The sequence below is a fragment of the Candoia aspera genome, chromosome 3 (assembly GCF_035149785.1).
Source record: "Candoia aspera isolate rCanAsp1 chromosome 3, rCanAsp1.hap2, whole genome shotgun sequence".
Lineage (NCBI taxonomy): Eukaryota > Metazoa > Chordata > Lepidosauria > Squamata > Boidae > Candoia > Candoia aspera.
The window spans coordinates 113,021,052-113,041,173 of record NC_086155.1 but is presented as its reverse complement, the minus strand read 5'-3'; the positions used below and the strand labels follow the sequence as shown (position 1 = coordinate 113,041,173).

Here is a 20,122-nt window from a genome sequence, read left to right as displayed (position 1 = left end):
ACAGTGTGGGCTTGAACAATCATTAGAACAGAATAGTTTGGTGAAGTACATGTTTAAATTCTGGAAGATGCTACCTGGAATGCACTTCCACAAAAAAAAATCAGGAGTCAGATTTGTTAGTCAGAAAAGGTGCTACCAGACTCCTCCTGATTATTTTTTGTTGTTGTTTTGCCACCATAGTTTAACATTTCTCTCCTTCTACAGTGCATTCCATAATGCGCTTGATCACTACTTGTAAAAAAACATGGTTTGTATTTCATTGGTGATTATTTAAGCCACTGGGTTATCTTGCTTCAAAGAATATGGTAGTATCTTCAGTTCTTTGATAATATTAACATTTTAGAAATGAATGTTTTGTCATGGGTAATTAACACTACTGTATACATAGCATTCCTCTATAACTTTGTAAGATATATTTTCAGAAATTGAACCTACTGGAGAAATACTCTTTCTCATCTTTCACTCAGGAACCTCCAGCTGCCAGTTAGAGAAGATTTTAATTTTCTAGATTTAAGTTTATATCATATGTACTGCCTCGGGTCAGGCTTGGTCTATTGGAAATATCCTCTCAGGAGCTATCTTGGAATCAGCATGTCTGACACCTCTTACACACTGGAGGGTCTGAGAGTACAATTATTTTATAAAGTATGGGATTCATTGTCCTCTTCTGTTAGCCCTCATAAAATGTGGCAGGCCAGCTCTAGTTAGATCATATTAAGTTAACAATATGGGAGAAATGTGAAAATAACAAGGCAAGAAAATGCTTGGAATATAGAGTATATACTTTAGATTTATGTATGTATGTATTTATTGTCATTTTGTATGAGTATTTATTGCAACATAAAGATAATTTGCTAAAAAGGAGAGAGTGGAATGTCTCCTTTGACATATAATAGAAGCCCACAACCCTAAATGCTTCTGAACCCCTTCACATATGCAATATTTAACCGACTTTCTAAAAAATAGTAAGCCTATAATTATTATTTATAAGCAGTTGTTAAATTATACTAAGACATTCAAGAGTTTAAGAAAGCATGAAATAGTGAATTGACATAACCAATATATCCATGCTTCTCCTTCTCTCTCGCGCGCGCCTGCGGAACTTTTCAGGAAGAAATGGGATTAAACTGATAGTTATAGATGTGCCATAGTGGTTCCTTTTTGCTTAGAAGTTATCTTACATATTTTGTTTTGGAAAATTTATTGTTTTTTTGTAGATCTTTGAAGTACAAATTAGTGATCTGGAAATTAAAAAGAGGACAAAGGAAGTGGATATTGGGTGCTGTAACAAAAACAAAAAGGTTACTCTCTTCAGGATGAAAGGGCCCCCATTCACCATCAATATTACAGTTGTCTGAACAATGCTTCACTTCCCTATTCATATTTGGAAATTTGCTGCTCTTCTGTATTTTTCCATGTTTGAAAAGTCATGCTATTGCCAGCAGTCTTTGACTGATAGAGTATTTAAAAATTTGGTCCATTTATAACACTCAACATGTTATCATCCATTTATTTTCTTTTTTAAAATTTAGGTAAACTAAGTCAGATGTAAAGAACTTAATTGCACAGTACAATATATTGCATATATGGAAGAACAAATTGAACAGTCCGAGGGATGAATATTCAAATAAAATTTCCTTTTTCTTTTAATTTTTAATTTCCTTTTTGCAAATGAAAACATTAAATATGAAAAGTCTGTGTTTCTGAATATTAAGGATGTCAGTGTTTGAAGTAGTTAATTGAAGAACAGTCATTTGCAATTTAACTGAATAATTTCCTTTGAAACAACAATTTTTATCAGTTTGATGCCAATGAATCTACGGTTGCATTCCTGGAGAACCCTCATGCTGAGACTTTTCAATCAAAATTTCATATCCAGTTTGCCTTTACTACATGTATATCTCAGGTAGAGAAAGAAGGAATGTTCTTGGAACACATCAAGGCTGTTGCTGTTACTACTTCAGATCATTTATTCAGAATCACAATGTCCTACATTAGCATAGAGAAAACTAATGTAAACTTGCAAAATATTTTTTAAAAAGGATAGTGCTGTAATTTGAACAAGCTAAGGAATAGCAAGGATTTCTTTGTTGTCTTCAGCAGATCCCTAAATACTCAGAAAACACAGCCCTCAGCTCTGGGATAAATTAATATAAATGTAAGCAGTACATTAGATAAAAGTGTCAAAGCCTAACAGATTTTGTACAACTTCAGGTTGCCCTTGAACAGTATTGGAATAAGGGGGGAAATACTAAGGTTACACTAGTCCAGGTAAGGAAACCTAATCCTGTCTCAGCAAGAGAGCAACATCATAGGACATGGTAGAAAAAGGAAGTTACTGGGGCATGTTTGTGCTATAGTCAGGTGCAAGTGGATCAAGGCTCTATGTAAGAACCTTCCTATGTTCAAATCAGGGTTAAATAAATTTATGAGGACAATTTGCACTGTCTGCTCTAGCATACCATTGATAGTATGTTGTTCTCTGGAACTTTACCACCAACATTGGCATATTTTTCATCCTTTAGTGATTGTGAATGTGACAACTAGCAAGAAAACCAGTGTAAGTTTGAAGGCTATTTAGATTGGCTTTACTTTACTAAATAAGGAACTAATTTTACTTTCTTGAATTGGGGAAAATTAACTGGGGCTTGGGTGGTTACTCTTTCTGGAGCATTTGTCATTTCTCTTGAGTAGTCCTCCGGAATTCTTTCATCTTCAAGTATGCGCCTATAGTCGATCCACATGTAAACAGAGGGTGTCAAACCTGGTGTTGGGGATGGATCACCTTTGTAGCAAAAGGAATAATGATTACTTTTCAATATTCTGTGTCTGGGCATGTGCATGTATGTGTATATAAATATAACTTATAAACTTATAAGTGTATAATAGTTTTACATGGACCCTATTTTTTAAAGTTAAACATAATTTACTTTTAAAAATTGAGGCTTAGTCATCTTTCTGATGAAGTAAGATTTAATTACTTTTTACACCAACTCTGAGCATAGATCTTGACTGTCCTAATGAACTTTTAAGAGCTTAATTTACAGACCTCAGTGCAATGTACTTTGCATACAACAGACCCAGTTTCTTCTGTGATTTCCATAATCTGTGTAATGATCTCATTTGTATAAATTTGCATAATCTCTATTATGATGTCATTTCCCAAATGACATAAATTCCCACATTATGTCACTGGACATTCAGTGGACATTCCTGAATAAGGGACATTCCCCTCCTCTGAGGTTTCAGTGTAAGTTCAAATCTCTGACAAAATTTATGCAACAATTTTTCTTCAAAATTTCTGTGAAAAACTACTGTGACTCTGGTAAGTAATCTCTGAACACTTAATTTCTTTAAAAATGATGCTTGAGGGTGAACTTTATAGATAGAAGCCACAGAAACTTATAAAATGGGAGGATGTAATTCCCTCTACTACTCTAAACCTTCAACATTTGCTTTGAAGTTGAGGTGAGGTGGTTATGATTTCTATTCTTACCATTGCAGATTATGGTAGAACTATTATTTCCTCCTCATTATGTACCTATAGGTTTCACCTCCAGATTTACCCACAAGCTAATTTAAGCAATATCATACCACTCTTCTGTCACTCTGTTACTTCAGTAGATAGTAAATTTCTCTTGTTCTGAACATTTTTGTCTTTTTTGAATAACACAAATCATTTTTCTAGCAATATTTTAACACCTTTGTTTTCAAAAGTGGGCATGTGTTCTGGTAAAATAAATGTAACTTGGTAACTTGGACTTTTAAAAACTTTGCCTAAAGTTCTTCAAAAGTTCCTAAGTAAATTTAAGAGCTGTTAAGTAGAAGAATGTCTCTGTGCCAGTAAAAAATGGCACTAAAATGGGAATCTGGAGCAATTTGGAAGAAAAGCTAAAGAATTTGGAAGTTTAATTTTCTTTAAAAAGTGGCTGAGACTGAATATGATAAAAGTCTGTAAAACTATTCATGGTTTTGGGAAAGGGAAAGCAAAATAATTTTTTTGTTTCAATTAATGCTCAGTGGAAATTATTGCCAGTAGTTTCAGGGGGACACAAAAACTATTATCTCCACAAAATTCATAACTATTTATAACATCAATTGCTTCATTCATGGTCTGCTTGTGGGGGTTTTGTATACACTATTATGGGAAATAGGATACACTATTCCCCTTGATCTACTGCATTCAAAATCTTATTTTATCAATTGATCACAAGCCATGCTGACCATAGTATTATATTAACAGATGCAACATGAATAAATCAATGAATTGTTATTGAGAAATTATGATAGTCCATACAAATGTCATCTATAAATGTAATTTCCATTCAGAGTTATAAAATCAATTGCATTCATTTATATTTTTAAAAAAGCAGAACTGAGTGAAGCATGAAAGAAAGCTGCAGGGAAAGGGGAAACCCATGCTGTGGATAAAGAGGCATTCAGTCACATCACAACAAATGCTCTAAATCCTGAGCTTTAAACTGGTGAAGATAACTGTTCTTGCAATGCTCTGTCTAAACCTCAAAGTGTCACTGTTGTCCAGCACAGACTGCTGAAGAGAGGGCAGAGAGCCATTCATGCTATCTGTGATATGTAGTTCTATCAATGTTGTCCAGGAGAATTGAGGAATACAAAGCTGACTTGCAGACTGAAGGAAAACGGGTCCAGGTGGTAGAAGAAAAAAGGCAATTTATTCTTCCTTGTTCAGATCTCATCTGTTCTCAAGACCATTTCACCTAATGATAACAAGCTTAAAACAAAGAAGAGGAAGAAGATACAACCTGTTATTGAGGAAGACAGATGGACACAAGGGACAGAAAGAATGGCAAAGCGTTCACAAGGCAAGTACTGTTTATCTCACTGTTCTGTTTCTCCTGCTGGGCTGTCTCAAAGCATATTGATTATTCAGTACCTGAGGAGATGGCAAAGGGCTCTGTTGTGGGGAATCTGGCAAAGGACTTGGGACTGAATATCAGGGAACTGGAAAAACACAATCTACATCTGGTCTCTGTTGCTAAAATGCAGTACTTCAGCATCAATTCAGAGAATGGAAACCTCTATGTAAATGAAAAGATAGACCGAGAAGTAATATGTGGGAAGGCTCCACTCTGTCTTCTTAGTTTTGAAGTTGTGATTGAGAATCCTTTGAATGTTTTCCATATAACTATATCAATTGAGGATATTAATGATAATGCACCTCATTTCTTGGACAATAACATCAAATTAGAAATAAGTGAAACCACTTTACCTGGAACTCGATTTCTTCTTGCAAAAGCTGAAGATCCTGACATTGGAACAAATTCCCTCCAAAACTATGACCTTAGTTCCAATCTGTGTTGTACTTTGGAAATTGGAGAGAGAAAAGATGGAAATAAATATATAGAACTAATGATACATAATCCATTGGATCGTGAAAGTGAACCAAATGTACATTTGATCCTTACAGCCATGGATGGGGGTGAACCAAGAAAAACTGGGACTGCCCATATATGGATTAATGTCACTGACGCCAATGACAACCCACCCATATTTACTCAAGAGCTCTATAAGGTCAGATTGGAGGAGAATCTTCCAGTTGGGTCCCCTGTGCTCCAGGTTATTGCTTCTGATAAAGATGATGGTACAAATGCCCAAATTAGATATCATTTTGGCAATATACCTGGAAATAACCATCCCATATTTCATTTGAATCCAATCAATGGCAAAATTACACTTATGGCCCCTTTGGATTTTGAGGAAACTGCAGAATATACAATAACAGTAGTAGCAAAAGATGGTGGTGGCTTAGAAGCAAACAGCAATATTGAAATAAAAATATGTGATGAGAATGATAATGTACCAGAGATAAACCTGGTCTCCTTGTTTAGTTCACTCTCCGAAAATTCTCCACATGACACATTAATTGCTCTAATTAATACAAATGACAAAGATGCTGATGATAATGGAAAAGTTACATGTCATTTACAAAATGATATTCCCTTCAAGATCATTCCTTTTTCTAATAATTACTACAAGCTCCTAATAGATAGACCTCTGGATAGAGAAAGAACTCCTGAGTATAATATTACAATCACAGCATCTGACAAGGGAACTCCTCCGCTGAGCACACACAAAACCATCTTGCTGCAGATCTCTGATATCAATGACAATGCCCCTGCCTTTGAGAAAGCTTCCTACAGCATCTATGTGCCAGAGAACAATCCTTCTGGTGCCTCCATCTTCCAGATTCAGGCCTTTGATCCAGATGTGGACCAAAACTCACAGATCACATACTCCATCCTCACCAGCAACATTGAAGAACTTCCCATCTCTTCCTACGTCTCCATTCATTCTGAGACTGGCACCATCTATGCCCAGCGATCCTTTGACTATGAGCAGTTCAGGGAATTCCAGCTGCAGGTGAAGGCCCAAGATGGAGGTAGTCCCTCTCTCAGCAGCAACGTTACAGTCAGGGTGTTTATCCTGGATCGGAATGATAACAGCCCCCAAATCCTGTCCCCTTCACCAGAATCCAAGGACTCTTCCCTCTTTGAGGTGGTTCCTCGTTCAGCCGAGGCAGATTATCTGGTAACAAAAGTGGTGGCCGTGGATGCTGATTCCGGACACAACGCCTGGCTCTCCTACCACCTGATTCAAGCCACAGAGCCGGCACTCTTCACCGTTGGCTCTCATACGGGTGAGATCAGGACAGCGAGAACCTTTTTGGAGAGAGATTCCATGAAGCACAGACTTGTTCTTCTGGTGAAGGATAATGGGCGGCCACCTCTCTCAGCCACCGTCACTCTGAACCTGGTGTTTGCTGAGAACTTCCAGGAGGCCCTTCCAGAGATGAAAAACCAGATGAACAGCTCAGAGGATCAGTCTGACCTGCAGTTCTATTTGGTGTTGGCCTTAGCTGTGATGTCATTCCTATTCCTCTTCACAGTGATTCTGGCGATTGTGGTGAAATTTCAGAAGTCAGGGAATACAAGACTCCTACAGTGCTTTGGTCCTGCTCCCCATTCCACAACTGGGGTCATATTTCCACCCAATTTTCAAGATGGGACTCTGCCTTATTCCTACCAGCTTTGTCTCTCCTCAGAATCCAGGAAGAATGAATTTATGTTCTTGACACCAAATGGTTACACTGTTAAAAATACCCTTAGTGATGAGAATAGTGTTCCTTTTGTAGGCAACAATGAAAATCAGTTAAACTCAGAAATGGAGAATGGCATTAAGGTAAAAAAATTTACAATTATTTATTTTATTTCATACTCCATGATCTTTTGGTTGTTGATTTTGTAAATTGTTTTGTTTTTCATTTAATCAGTTATCTAAATAGTTTTCAATTTGCCTAGAGACCTCCTTTCACAAGGACTATGAAATCTAGCATCAGTAGTAGTAGATTTAAATATCCCTGGTTCAAGTGTTGGCGCAGTGTCTTTGTTATATTATTGTTTTTACAAATACATACATAGTGTACAATGGAAACATGCAGACCTCTAAAAGAGACAGTACACTGGATAATTCTGAATTGGATATCTAAATAGCAGCTGCATTGCAAGGTGGCTTAATTTAATGTAATTCCATTGATGTAATACAAATATTGCCAGATCTCTCTCTATTCCTTAAAATTTGAACACCAAATTCTTTACATAGCTCCTTTGGTCCTTCCATCAAAATTAATGGATATTATGGATAGATTTTAACAGAGATTTTAAGCCATGATAGAGTTAATCACTCATTAGATGCTAGGCAGCAAAACTATTGCAGCAGGTCCAATTGCATCAGTGAAGGATACTAAATTCATAGCACCATATTTACTTTCATTTTATGTTGCACATTTCAGCTCATTATGATGTCTCCCTCTTCAAACCTAGGAACTTTAACCTGCAATCTTATGCCCTTGGGATGGAATCCCAGAGGCCAGGGGCTTTTTCAAGCTTTCTTGTTTTAAATTAGAGAAAGTTTTCAAAACTTGGATAAAGAAATTAACATCTGTTTCCCTCTATTGCTTCCCAACCAGCTGTTTTCTAATTTGCTGAAACCATAGTGTTGGAAAGCTTCAAAAAGGAGAGGTAAGGAGTTGAGTAGGAGGTACTTTTCCATGCTTCTAAATGTGGAGAATATTTAGAGCAGTTCTAGAGTTTATCTAGAATTCCCCTCATTGCTTGCAGTATAAGGGAAAGCAGCAGAAGCCTGGAAAGTTCTGTTGATTGTTGATTCTTGAGAAGCAGACATAGATCATCTGATCTTGTTCTTCTCCATGTATTTCTACATAAATTATCATATTTATACAGTAGCTAAATCTGTACCTACACATGTAGAAATCTATGCTATTTTTTAATTTGTTTTTCAGTATTTCTACATAAATTATTGTAATAATTTTAAATTCATATCCATAAGTACAAGTCAAGAAAATCAGGTTTTTTTTGCAAATCTGTGGCTTCTTTTGCCACCCCAACCCCTCTGAAGTTTTTCAGGAGCTTGAAAGATTTGCCAATGAACTGTTTCTTAAATTTTCAAAAGTTATAATGCAGAAGGACTTTTATTTCACCAATAAGGGGATAGATAGATTCAAACGTACTGAATATGTCAAGATTGTCTTAATGTATGTGTATACTCATCATTTTAATGCCAAACCATTTCCTTTATATTTTTCTGAGGATAAATATATTGTTTCATGGGTAGTCCCTCTTTGCTGGGGTATGTTCAGTATAAAATAGCTAACATGAAACAGACTGGCCATTGTCCTTTTGGTTCGGGATGGATAGTTCATATGATTAGAATTTTCTGCACTTGGTTTCTAGGTCTAGCATGCACCATGGATTTTCTTCCCACTTTCATTACATTTATGTTTATTATGTTTCTCCTAAAGAAAATGAAATTGCTAGCAAAAATGGGATTCTTCATAACTATCTATAGTATGTTATGCAACTTAATTCTAAAAAGCTACCCTTAAATAACCTCATTCTTTAGGCAAAACTATTCTACTTTTCAAGACTGAATATGAGAGTTCAACCAGTATTAAATGAAGATATCATAAACAGCAATTGAATAGCAAATACAGCATTTTAAAATACTTTGAAATCTATCTCACTTTAAAGGGATAGAGACCTTATTTTTGATATGTCTGATTATTATGCTGCTTTTGTAATCAAATTAAATGGTTTGTATAAAGACATTAAGGGAAAAAGTGACTTTGGTACATTGAAATTTAATAACTAAGGATTTAGTTTTTTCTAAAATGTTGTTGATTCCTCAGCAGATATATTCTAAACCTTAGTGCTTTAGCTTTGCAAATATGGTTTCAATGGGACCTAGTTTTTAATTATAATATTTCTATATGCATTCTTTGGACTTCTTCCAATTTAGTTCATGATCATGAACTTTTTAATATAAAAATTAAGATCAGAATGAAGTTCGGTGAACTTACAGGAAAAGAAGTGTGTGAAGTTACTAGCTGTGATTCCAAGGCTAAGAAATGCAGTGAAAAACTAATCCTTCCCAGTTCAGCAGTTTCAGAGAACAAAATGCTGGGAAACTGGAAACACAAACACACCAAACATTTCAGCTATAAGATACTGTCAGTTGAACAACACTTACATTCACTTTCTGGCAGAATTCTTTCAGTCTTCAATCACAAATCTCCTTGATGTTTCCTGTCAAAATAGAAATGGCAATAGCAAAATGTTCCTAAGAGTGCAAAAGAGGAGTTATTCTTTTATTTCTGTTTATTAACATCTGCCAAGTCAATACCAAACTGATCCATTACTCCATTCCTGAAGAAACAGAGAACGGTTCTTTGGTGGGAAACATTGCAAAGGATCTGGGACTGGGAGTGAAGAAGCTGACTGATTATAGCATCCACTTTGTTTCTCCAGGCAGGACTCCACATTTTGCTTTGGATTATAAGAGTGGCTATCTGCACATCACAAGGATAAGGAAGAGATGCAGGGTCAGACGAAGAACTGAACCTTGGAGATTCAATTAAAATTTAAGGAGCTGAAGTAGAAATCACTGATATTAATGATCATGCTCCTACCTTCCAGTCAGAGAAACTAGCAATAAATATCACTGAGAATACAGCACTGGGTTCCAAATGTCCACTCTTAGAGGCTCAAGATCCTCCTTTAGGAAACAATTCCCTGCAGGGGTATAAAATCAAAAGAAGTGATTCAGCAGTCTTTCTGAATATACAAACAATTTTTATGGTATTGAAATAATGCTGGCAAAGCCTTTGGATCACAAAGACGTTGTCATTCACAATATTGTTCTAATGGCATATGATGTTGGAGAGCCTGAAGTTTAGTTTACTGTGATGATGTTAATGATAATGCACCTATTTTTAGCCAATATTTCTATAAAGTAAACATTCAGGGCCACAATAATAATGTTAAAATTTCTTGATACAGATGAAAGAACCAACAGAAAAATGAAATATTCAGAAAAATCACAGCCAAAGCTTCTGAAATAGTCCACATGAATGCAAATGCAGGGGAAATAAATCTTGTAGGAAACTAAGATTATGAAGATTATGCACATTATGCACATTATATCATTAGAGTTCAGGTTCAGAATGATGGAGGATTATTGGACAGATCAACCCTTACAATGTTTGTTACTGATGTAAATTATAATGCACAAAACTAGAAACAGCTTCACTTATCACTTCCATCCCTGAAAATTCTCCATCCATAACTATGATAGCCCTTTTAAATTTGCAAGATTGAAGACTCAGCAGAGAATGCAGAAATCAGATTTTTATTCCCAAGAACCTCCCTTTCCAACTGGCAAGATCCTATAGTAATTATTATAGTTTGAATACAGGAAGAGCACTAAACAGGGTGGCAGTTTACAATATCACTGTTACAATTGGAGATATGGTACTCCTCCACTTTCTATATGTACTGTTATTCCAGCTGAGATTTTGGACAAAAATGACAACCCTCCCCACTTTCAGCAATCAGTTTATACTGCTTATTTAAAGGAGAACAATGGGGGGGCATATTTTCTCTGAAGGCAAATGAGGGGGACAATTGCAGAATAACATACTCCATCATGGAAGAACTGGTCCAGGGCTCTCCTGTTCCTCCTCTCTATTAATTCTGTGACAGGAACTGTCTATAGCATGCTCTCTTTTGGTTATGAGAAAATTAAGGAAATTCAGTTCCTGATCAAGGCACAGAATTCAGGATCTCCACCACTCAGCTCCAATGTGTCAATAACTCATTGTGGATCAGAAAGACAGTGTTCCAGAGATCTTATACCCACCCCTCCCACTGAAGGCTGAACTGGGATAGAGCTGGGCCCTCAATCTTCTGATGCAGGTTACCTGATCGCTGAAGCAGTGACAATAGATGTGGATTCTGGTCAGAATGGTTGGCTCTCCTGCCAGCTGATGAAGGCACTGAATCAGAGCTGTACTCTGTTGAACTCCACACTGATGAGATCAGGACAGCTCTTTTATTTCTGCAGAAAGATAAGTTTACTGACTCTAAGAAAGAACAGTTTAGTATTACCAAGATAAAATTATCCAATACTTTGACTGATCAGTGGGTTTCTGAAATAGGGGAACCTTTTCTAACTGCTGAAGATATTAATTGAAGTAATAAGGATTTCCCCAAAGTACAGGTGAGTTATCCTGATCAAATTTGGATTCCTTGACTTTAGGTGCAGTACTATTATATTTGCTTTCATCAACTGCTATCAGTGGTGGAAAAGGAATACAATTCCCTCCATACTTTTTCATCAAGGTTTCCATATTGTTTTCTGTATATGAAGATACCTTTGTCATACATATAAACTATTTGTTGTCCTCAAGAAGCACTTCTCTTGTGCATGAACATGCTTGCCAGAATGAACAAAGAAAGAAAATATCAGTCATTCGCTTATTCTCCTTGGGAAGGAAAGGCATTATTATAAAGATGTTTCATAGCTTAAATAATGCTTTTTTATTTCTGCAGAAAGATAAGTTTACTGACACTAAGAAAGAACAGTTTGGATTTTTGAGTGATCCTTCATCTTCAGCCTGATACAGAACAACCTTAGTATCTCAGTGGCTAGAATACTACTTCAAAAGAAAGAATCCAGGGATTTTCATCTACTATTTTCACCTAGTATTCTGATCTGGAGAAAAATTATTAATGTAACCATATATAACACAGACTTCCAAGTACAGCAAAATCCATCTCCTAAATCATCCAAATAAATCTAAATCAAGTGTGATTGGGTGTATTTCCTCATCTACTAACCACTGAGGTAGTACGTTTGTGCGTGCTGGTCAACTTCAGACTGGAGAGATGAGTATTTCTGTGTATAACAAATTAAGTTATGAAGAAAAGTTTTGTACTAGAATCATCCCAATTAACAGCTTGTTTTTAAATCTGGTATTATTTCAAAAAAAAAAATTGTAGAGGAACTTTCAGCTAAGTGAATTTGTAGTCTAAAATGCATTAAATGCTTTGCCTATAGCCCTATTTAGGGATTCATCTGAGTGTGTGTGGGTGGTTCAAATTGGTTAGAGACCATATACAATAACACATTCTGGCCCCACCCCTTTCTCTCCATTGATGAGCATTCATTAATTTGGCTACAAAGAATGAAATCAACGAGTTTGACCAAAATCAGTCATAACCTTCTCATAAAAATCGGACCAAAATAGGATTAATTAGCAAAGGAAAAAACTGGAAGAGTTAAGTTCCCATATAATTTCTCATCTTTTTAGAATCCACTTTTATGAAAAAGAAATACAATGAATTTTCAGAGTTTACATTTCACTTTATTTCATCCAGTTCTTCCTTTGTCACTAATGTGACATGTAAAAATTTAGATACCATGAGAAACTATTGTTGTATGTCCTACTTGTATAAATCTATTGAAAAGTTATCATGACTAAATGAAGTCTCATTAATTTCAAAGAAAAAGTAAATTCAACTAATTTACTCTAGATCAGTCTATTAGCAAAAGAAAATTTGAAATTATATATTTTGAATATGGCTACAATTTCTGGGACTAGGTAAATTTCTATAATAGAAATATCAAGGATTATTTTAAGTTGAACAGTATCACTGATTAGCATGGGCCACAAACTGTTCTACATTGTTGAAATTTTGGTTATCCTTAAAAAATATTGCAAATAGTATATTTAGCGAGATATATAGTAACTATATTTTGTAAAGTCTGAATCAGTGTGAAGTTTGGAGTGTTAGAGTTTTGGGTGATTGAAATGGTAAAGTGACCGTTTTTATTTCTAAGTTAACAACAGACCAAACGCAAAGTTATGTAGTTAGGAATTACAGAAGGATAACTATATTATCTGGTTTGCTATTTGTTGTGGTTACAGTCAAGTTGCTCAGTCACTTCTAATTGTATGTGTCCTGATGATTTCACCATGACTGCCTGACATTCTTTATGTTCTTCTATGCTTATGCTCATGACTGGTGATAGTATCTTGCCATTCTTTAATCTCTTGTTCCATCGCCTTCACTTTTTCTAAGCATTCTCCAATGACTCTCGCCTTCACATTATGTGTCCAAAATATTTACAAACTTTAGCTTCCTTATTAGTACTTCCAGTGAGCAGTCTGGTTTTACTCTGTCTGTAGTAGTTGTGAAAAAGAGCCTGGAACAGTAATTGATTATAAACTGTATATGAGACTACAGTGTGATGTGGCTGCAAGAAAGACAAATGCAATTTTATCTGCATCAACATAAGTATAGTTTTTAAATCACTGAAGGAATCATCCAACTTCATTCTGCATTAATCAGACTCCATCTCAGATAATTTGTCCAGATCTGGACACCACACTTTAAGTATTAAGACAACTGGTTCAAAGAAGGGCAGTGAGGATGATCAGGAACTAGAACCTAAAACTATTAAGAGAGTCTGAAGGAATTAAAAATCTTTAGCTTTGGGAAGAGAAGACTAGTAGAGGATATGAGAGCACTCTTCAAATACATAAGTGGTTGTTATATCGAAGAAGGCCAAGACCAGTTCTGTATTGTCCCATATGGCAGAACACTTAACAAGAAATTTACATTACAAAAAAACAGATTCTGACTGAATGTTATGAAAACTTCTCTAATGATAAGAGCAATTTAACAATGGGACTGAATATTTTCAAACAAAGCCTGGGCAATTATTTGTGGGAGGAATTTGGATTCCTGCACTAAGCAGAAGGTTAGATTTGATATTCTAAATGAACTTTTCCAACTTTATAATTTTATAATCCTATGAAATGTTTTATCACATGTTCATCAGATGATGTAAATCACCCAAGACCGGAGGATGCCCAGCATTTGGAGCAGATGTATTATTTAGTGTTGTTCAAGAAGGCATCTATGTGTGTTTTTTCCTATTATTTTGATAGTTTTAAACCTAAGAATATTTCCGCTGTGGTCAACAAGCTGCCTATGGGAAATCCACCAGTAAACCCTGAATGCAGAACCAAATATTGATAGTTTTACTTTTACCTCTTTCATGTTTATCCCTGTTTCATATTTCTTGTGCCTTGGCAACATCTTCTTCCTGTCAACGTTCCCATAACGTTGTACTTGTGTTAAATTGCATTCTTATTGTGACACTGTTCAAGAGTAACCTCAAAATTTCTTAGTCTTTGTTGCCCATAAACTTGGAGGCAAGTGAAGTAAATGCAGTCCCTGCCAACAGAGGCTGTAGAGGTGGGATTAAGGACTGAAAATAAGAACTGCAAATTTCACACCAATTTTGTTTTCTACCAGCTGAAGGATTGGTGCAGAGCATTTTCAACTCAGCAGTGGAGTCAGGGGCACAGAAAGTACATTACTTATATAAGCAAAAAAATCGAGAGTGTTAGCAAGGGAAACGCACAAGAAAGGTTTATGAAACTGATTCTTTACTAAGATCAGATTTCGACTTAGGAGAAAGAAAGGAAAAAGCACAGCATTGGTTGCTTCATTGCTTAATAATAGCCTGCCCACTGTATGAAAGGAATATTGTGAGATGGCACACTAAAAAAAGGTTAATTCCTTAAAATGTGGATGACCACTAGCAATTCAGTTTGTAGTTTACAAAAATAGAGCAAAGGTTTTTGCTGCCAGAGAAATTCAGACAGAAGCATCCCTATTTGGTTTCAATAAAGTTAACATTAGATATTATCAAGAATATTTGGCAAATATTTTTCTATTGTAATAGCTAAACAAAATGAACAACATGGTGCCACACTATTATGATTTTCTCAAAGATGGAAAAGCTTGCAAAGTGACAAATTTTGTTTTATCGAAGCTATTTTGGGGAGGGGTATTTTATGTGCTGTTGTTTTTGGAACCAGCAATACATCCTCCAAAGGGGATATTGAGTTCTAGTAGAAGAAAAAGTATTTTTGCATTATACACACACACACACACACACACACACACACAAATGTACAGAGATCAGCAGTCAGACAGAAATTGTTTAATAGAGTATGAGACTCTAGAATTTAAAAAGACACGTGGCATTTTGTGGCACCTTAGAAATTTATTTATTTATTTTTGCATGTGATTGTGGATTAGGCTTATTACCCATTCTACTCTTCCTTCTTTCCATCCATAACAGATTTAATACAGCTACTTCCTTTAGATTTTTTAAATAAAATGCTTCAACCTTCTCAGCCAGAGAAACTAGAAAGCAAAACTTGTAAGATGACAATGCTGACACCATGTTTTCAGGAGCCTGATTTTGTTACATTTTGATGGATCCCTTAAAAAAAGAAGCAAGATCCAAAATTCTGTCAGTGTTAGAATTTCTCATAATTACTGAGCAATAAGTTATGTTAATAATTGATGGCTTACATAAAGGAACACACAGAGAAATAAAATAATACCTTAAAACTAAGATTGAAAGATATTTTCAAAATACACTTATTTTTATGAGACAAACAAATTAATCACGAGAGCATTTCTATTTTCAATTGGATAGGAAACCACCCTTGCAATTTTCTGACTGATCCTCAGAGTGTCACTGTTGGACAATGTGGCATGGTGAGCCAGTGAGGTTTCATTGATACTTTTCTCGTACAGTGCTGCACAAGATGGACAAATAGCAGACCACAGAGAAATACAAATCTAATAAAATTTGCAGTCTAAACTATCAATGGCAAGAAGAAGCTAATTTTTATTTTAGAAGATTTCTTACACTGTGAGGAAATTTCATCTCATCTCTACAAGTTGTTGGGGGGGAAGGCTGGAATTCTGCATTCAGCTAGATGGATAGAAGGAACAAAGACAATGGAAAGGGAGACAGAAGGCAAGTATTGCTTCTCTTATTATTATCATGTTCCTGCTGCACTGCTTCAGAAGAAATTCACTTTTCAATACCTGAAGAGCTGACAAAGGGATCTGTAGTAGGGAATCTTGTCAAGGATTTGGGACTGAGTATCCAAGAGTTGTCTAGGAGAAATTTGCATGCTATCTCTATAGCTCAAATGCAGTATTTCAGTATCAATGCCAAAAATGGAAACCTCTTTGTGAATGACAGAATAGATAGAGAAGAACTATGTGACACAGTTCTTATTTGTCTTGTTAATATGGATGCAGTACTGGAAAACCCTCTGAATGTTTTTCATATATCAGTGACAATCCAGGATATTAATGATAATGCACCCAAATTCCTCAATGACAATATCAGTTTGGAAACAAGTGAGCAAACTTTGCCAGGCACAAGATTTCAGGTAGGAAAAGCGGAAGATCCAGATGTTGGCCTCAATTCTCTCCAGAATTACATACTGAGTCCCAATCAATACTTTTCACTGGAAGTTAGAGAGAGAAAAGATGGGATTAAATATGCAGAACTGGTGCTGCAGAAACCCCTCGATCGGGAAAGCGAGCAGAGCCTTCATTTGATACTTACAGCCATGGATGGGGGTGAACCAAGGAAAACTGGGACTGCCCATATATGGGTTAATGTCACGGATGCTAATGACAACCCACCCATTTTTACTCAAGATACATATACAGTTAATTTGAAAGAAAATGTTCCAGTTGGATCCTTTGTGCTTCAGGTGGAAGCCTCTGATAAAGATGAAGGGACAAATGCCCAAATCACATATCATTTCAGCAATTTACCAGCAATTGCAAAGGAGAAATTCAGCCTAGATTCCACTAAAGGAATTGTCATTCTTAGAGGCCTACTGGATTTTGAGGAAATGAAAGAATATACAATGACAGTTGCAGCAAAAGATGGAGGCGGATTAATAGCACACTCCAATATTGAAATAAGTGTTCTAGATGAGAATGATAATCCCCCAGAGACAACCTTAAATTCTGTGTTCAGTCCAGTTCCTGAAGATTCCCTCCCTGGAACGCTGATTGCTCTCATCAGTGTAAATGACAAGGATGCTGGTGATAATGGTAAAGTTACATGCTATTTGCAAAATAATTTGCCATTTAAGATACTTCCATCATCTAAAAATTACTACAAGCTCATGACCGAGAGACCTCTGGACAGAGAAAAAACTTCTGAGTATAATATTACAGTCACAGCAATGGACAAAGGAACTCCTCCACTGAGTACATACAAAACCATCTTGCTGCAGATCTCTGATATCAATGACAATGCCCCTGCCTTTGAGAAAGCTTCCTACAACATCTATGTGGCAGAAAACAATCCTTCTGGTGCCTCCATCTTCCAGATTCAGGCCTTTGATCCAGATGTGGACCAAAACTCACAGATCACATACTCCATCCTCACCAGCAACATTGAAGAACTTCCCATCTCCTCCTATATCTCCATTCATTCCGAGACTGGCACCATCTATGCCCAGCGATCCTTTGACTATGAGCAGTTCAGGGAATTCCAGCTGCAGGTGAAGGCCCAAGATGGAGGTAGTCCCCCTCTCAGCAGCAACGTTACAGTCAGGGTGTTTATCCTGGATCGGAATGATAACAGCCCCCAAATCCTGTCCCCTTCACCAGAATCCAAGGACTCTTCCCTCTTTGAGGTGGTTCCTCGTTCAGCCGAGGCAGATTATCTGGTAACAAAAGTGGTGGCCGTGGATGCTGATTCCGGACACAACGCCTGGCTCTCCTACCACCTGATTCAAGCCACAGAGCCAGCACTCTTCACCGTTGGCTCTCATACGGGTGAGATCAGGACAGCGAGAACCTTTTTGGAGAGAGATGCTGTGAAGCAGAGACTCGTCCTTCTGGTGAAGGATAATGGCCAGCCACCTCTCTCAGCCACTGTCACTCTGAACCTGGTGTTTGCTGAGAACTTCCAGGAGGCCCTTCCGGAGATGAAAAACCAGATGAACAGTGCAGAGGATCAGTCTGACCTGCAGTTCTATTTGGTGTTGGCCTTAGCTGTGATGTCATTCCTATTCCTCTTGTCAGTGATTCTGGCCGTTGCCATCAAGCTCAGGCAGTCAGGAAATTCCAGGTTCCTACCCTGTTTTGGTCCCACTTCCCATTCCACGACTGGGGTCATATTTCCACCCAGTTTTCAAGATGGGACTCTGCCTTATTCCTACCAGCTTTGCCTCTCCTCAGAATCTAGAAAGAATGAATTTACCTTCCTGGCACCAAATATTCATATTGCTGAGAATGTGCTTTGTGGTGAAAAATCTGTGGCACCTCTTGCAAGCAATACAGGAAAAACATTACACCCTGAGGTGGAGAATAATGAAAAGGTAACCTGCTTTTTTGTTGCCCTTCCCATAATTATATCCCTTAGTAAACAAACACAGTCCTATACAACCTATTTTGTAGTATTTAATTTTAATCTATATAATACTACAACCTATTTTAATGTTTATGTACAGACTGAAACTCAAAATCCTGTTAGATTATTGCTGGTATGAAAAATATGGGTGGTAGAAAACATGGAACAAACATTATGATCAGTGTTCAGTGTAAAAAAAGAAAAAGAAAAGAAAAATATTGATGTACATATAGATAAAGTAGGTTATGTTATGATAGCAGAAAAATTATAGGCATAAAACCTGTGGAACCTTTTAAGGTGATTTAGTCAACTAAACCTATAAAATCTATTATCTATAAAACATTCTCTATTTTACTTGCTAATTTACAATCCCTCATTGAGTGCACATAATAAGTAATAAAAAACAAAACAAAACAAGTAAATCAAGTGGGACACAATGTAGAAATTTGCCTTGCTAAGCCTGCTTTTTTTTTTTTAAACTATAAGGCACTTACGCTTTTGTACAGGTTCAGAGCAAAACCTTGCAGCTTATATTGACATATTAGGGGGCTATATCCTTCAGCAATAGGTGAAGGTAAAATTCTCTGGACTTCCCTTTAAACCTTTTAGTAAGTGGAATTATCCTTTGGTATCTGGCTTCCTCATAACAGCAGCAACTTTTGTAAATAACTGGCCAAGACACCAGTAGTACCACCAAGGAGTGACAGAAGCCTGAGGCTTGGCCCAGCTCTTTCCAGTGTTCCATAACACCTATCCTTTCATTAACCATTCTCATGGCATCCTGATATCCCAGGTGGCTTATATATTTAGGTGTGAAGCCATTGGTAATGAACTTTTATTCACATTAATTGTCAGTCATCTTTATATTTATTCATTAACAACAGTGGGAGTCATTCACTAGGGTTTAAAGTAACTCTGATCCAAGTTGTTAGTATCCTGAACCAGGCCTGGATTTCAACACTTGGCAAGCCTGCTTCCAGTCTCAGGATTACTTTAGACACACATTTGGGAGTACTATTACAGCTGTAAGGAGAGCTGATTGAATCTGTGAAGGAGGACCCACTTGTATTCCGTACATCATTCATGCTAATGATTTGGCAGGAAATAGCTTATTTGCTACTGGAGTGAATTTCCCTCCTTAGTATCTGTAAAATCTTGGAATGGCTGTGGCACTCCTCTGCACCTTCAGAGTCCCACAGATAATTTGAACCTTTAATTTCCTATTGCTTTGGAAAACAACCCCTAGATACTTACACTGATTAAGCTGTTCAATTGTATGGTTATTAATTGTCCATTTGTCCCCTTGTCTGCTGTTGGAAAATACTAACATTTTTTATTTGTGTTTTTTAAATTTATGATCAAATGTCCACTTTTGCAAAAAGATGTCAAAGTTTTCGAACTTAGCATTTGTGAGAGTATTGCCGTATCATCCTCATATAAAAGAACTGGAAATCTTGTTTCTGCT

The 20,122-nt window shown here is 36.5% G+C and overlaps 1 protein-coding gene across 1 annotated transcript in view; it reads left to right on the top strand.

The window, feature by feature from the left end:
* The first annotated feature begins 4,621 nt into the window (after positions 1–4,621).
* LOC134494652 (protocadherin gamma-B5-like) overlaps positions 4,622–20,122 on the top strand; it is an 86,281-nt gene continuing 70,780 nt past the window's right edge. The window contains exons 1-2 of the mRNA XM_063299902.1: positions 4,622–7,218; positions 16,205–18,625. Coding sequence (XP_063155972.1) covers positions 4,801–7,218; positions 16,205–18,625 — 4,839 coding nt within the window. The 5' untranslated portion in view covers positions 4,622–4,800. The remainder of the gene's footprint in view (positions 7,219–16,204; positions 18,626–20,122) is intronic.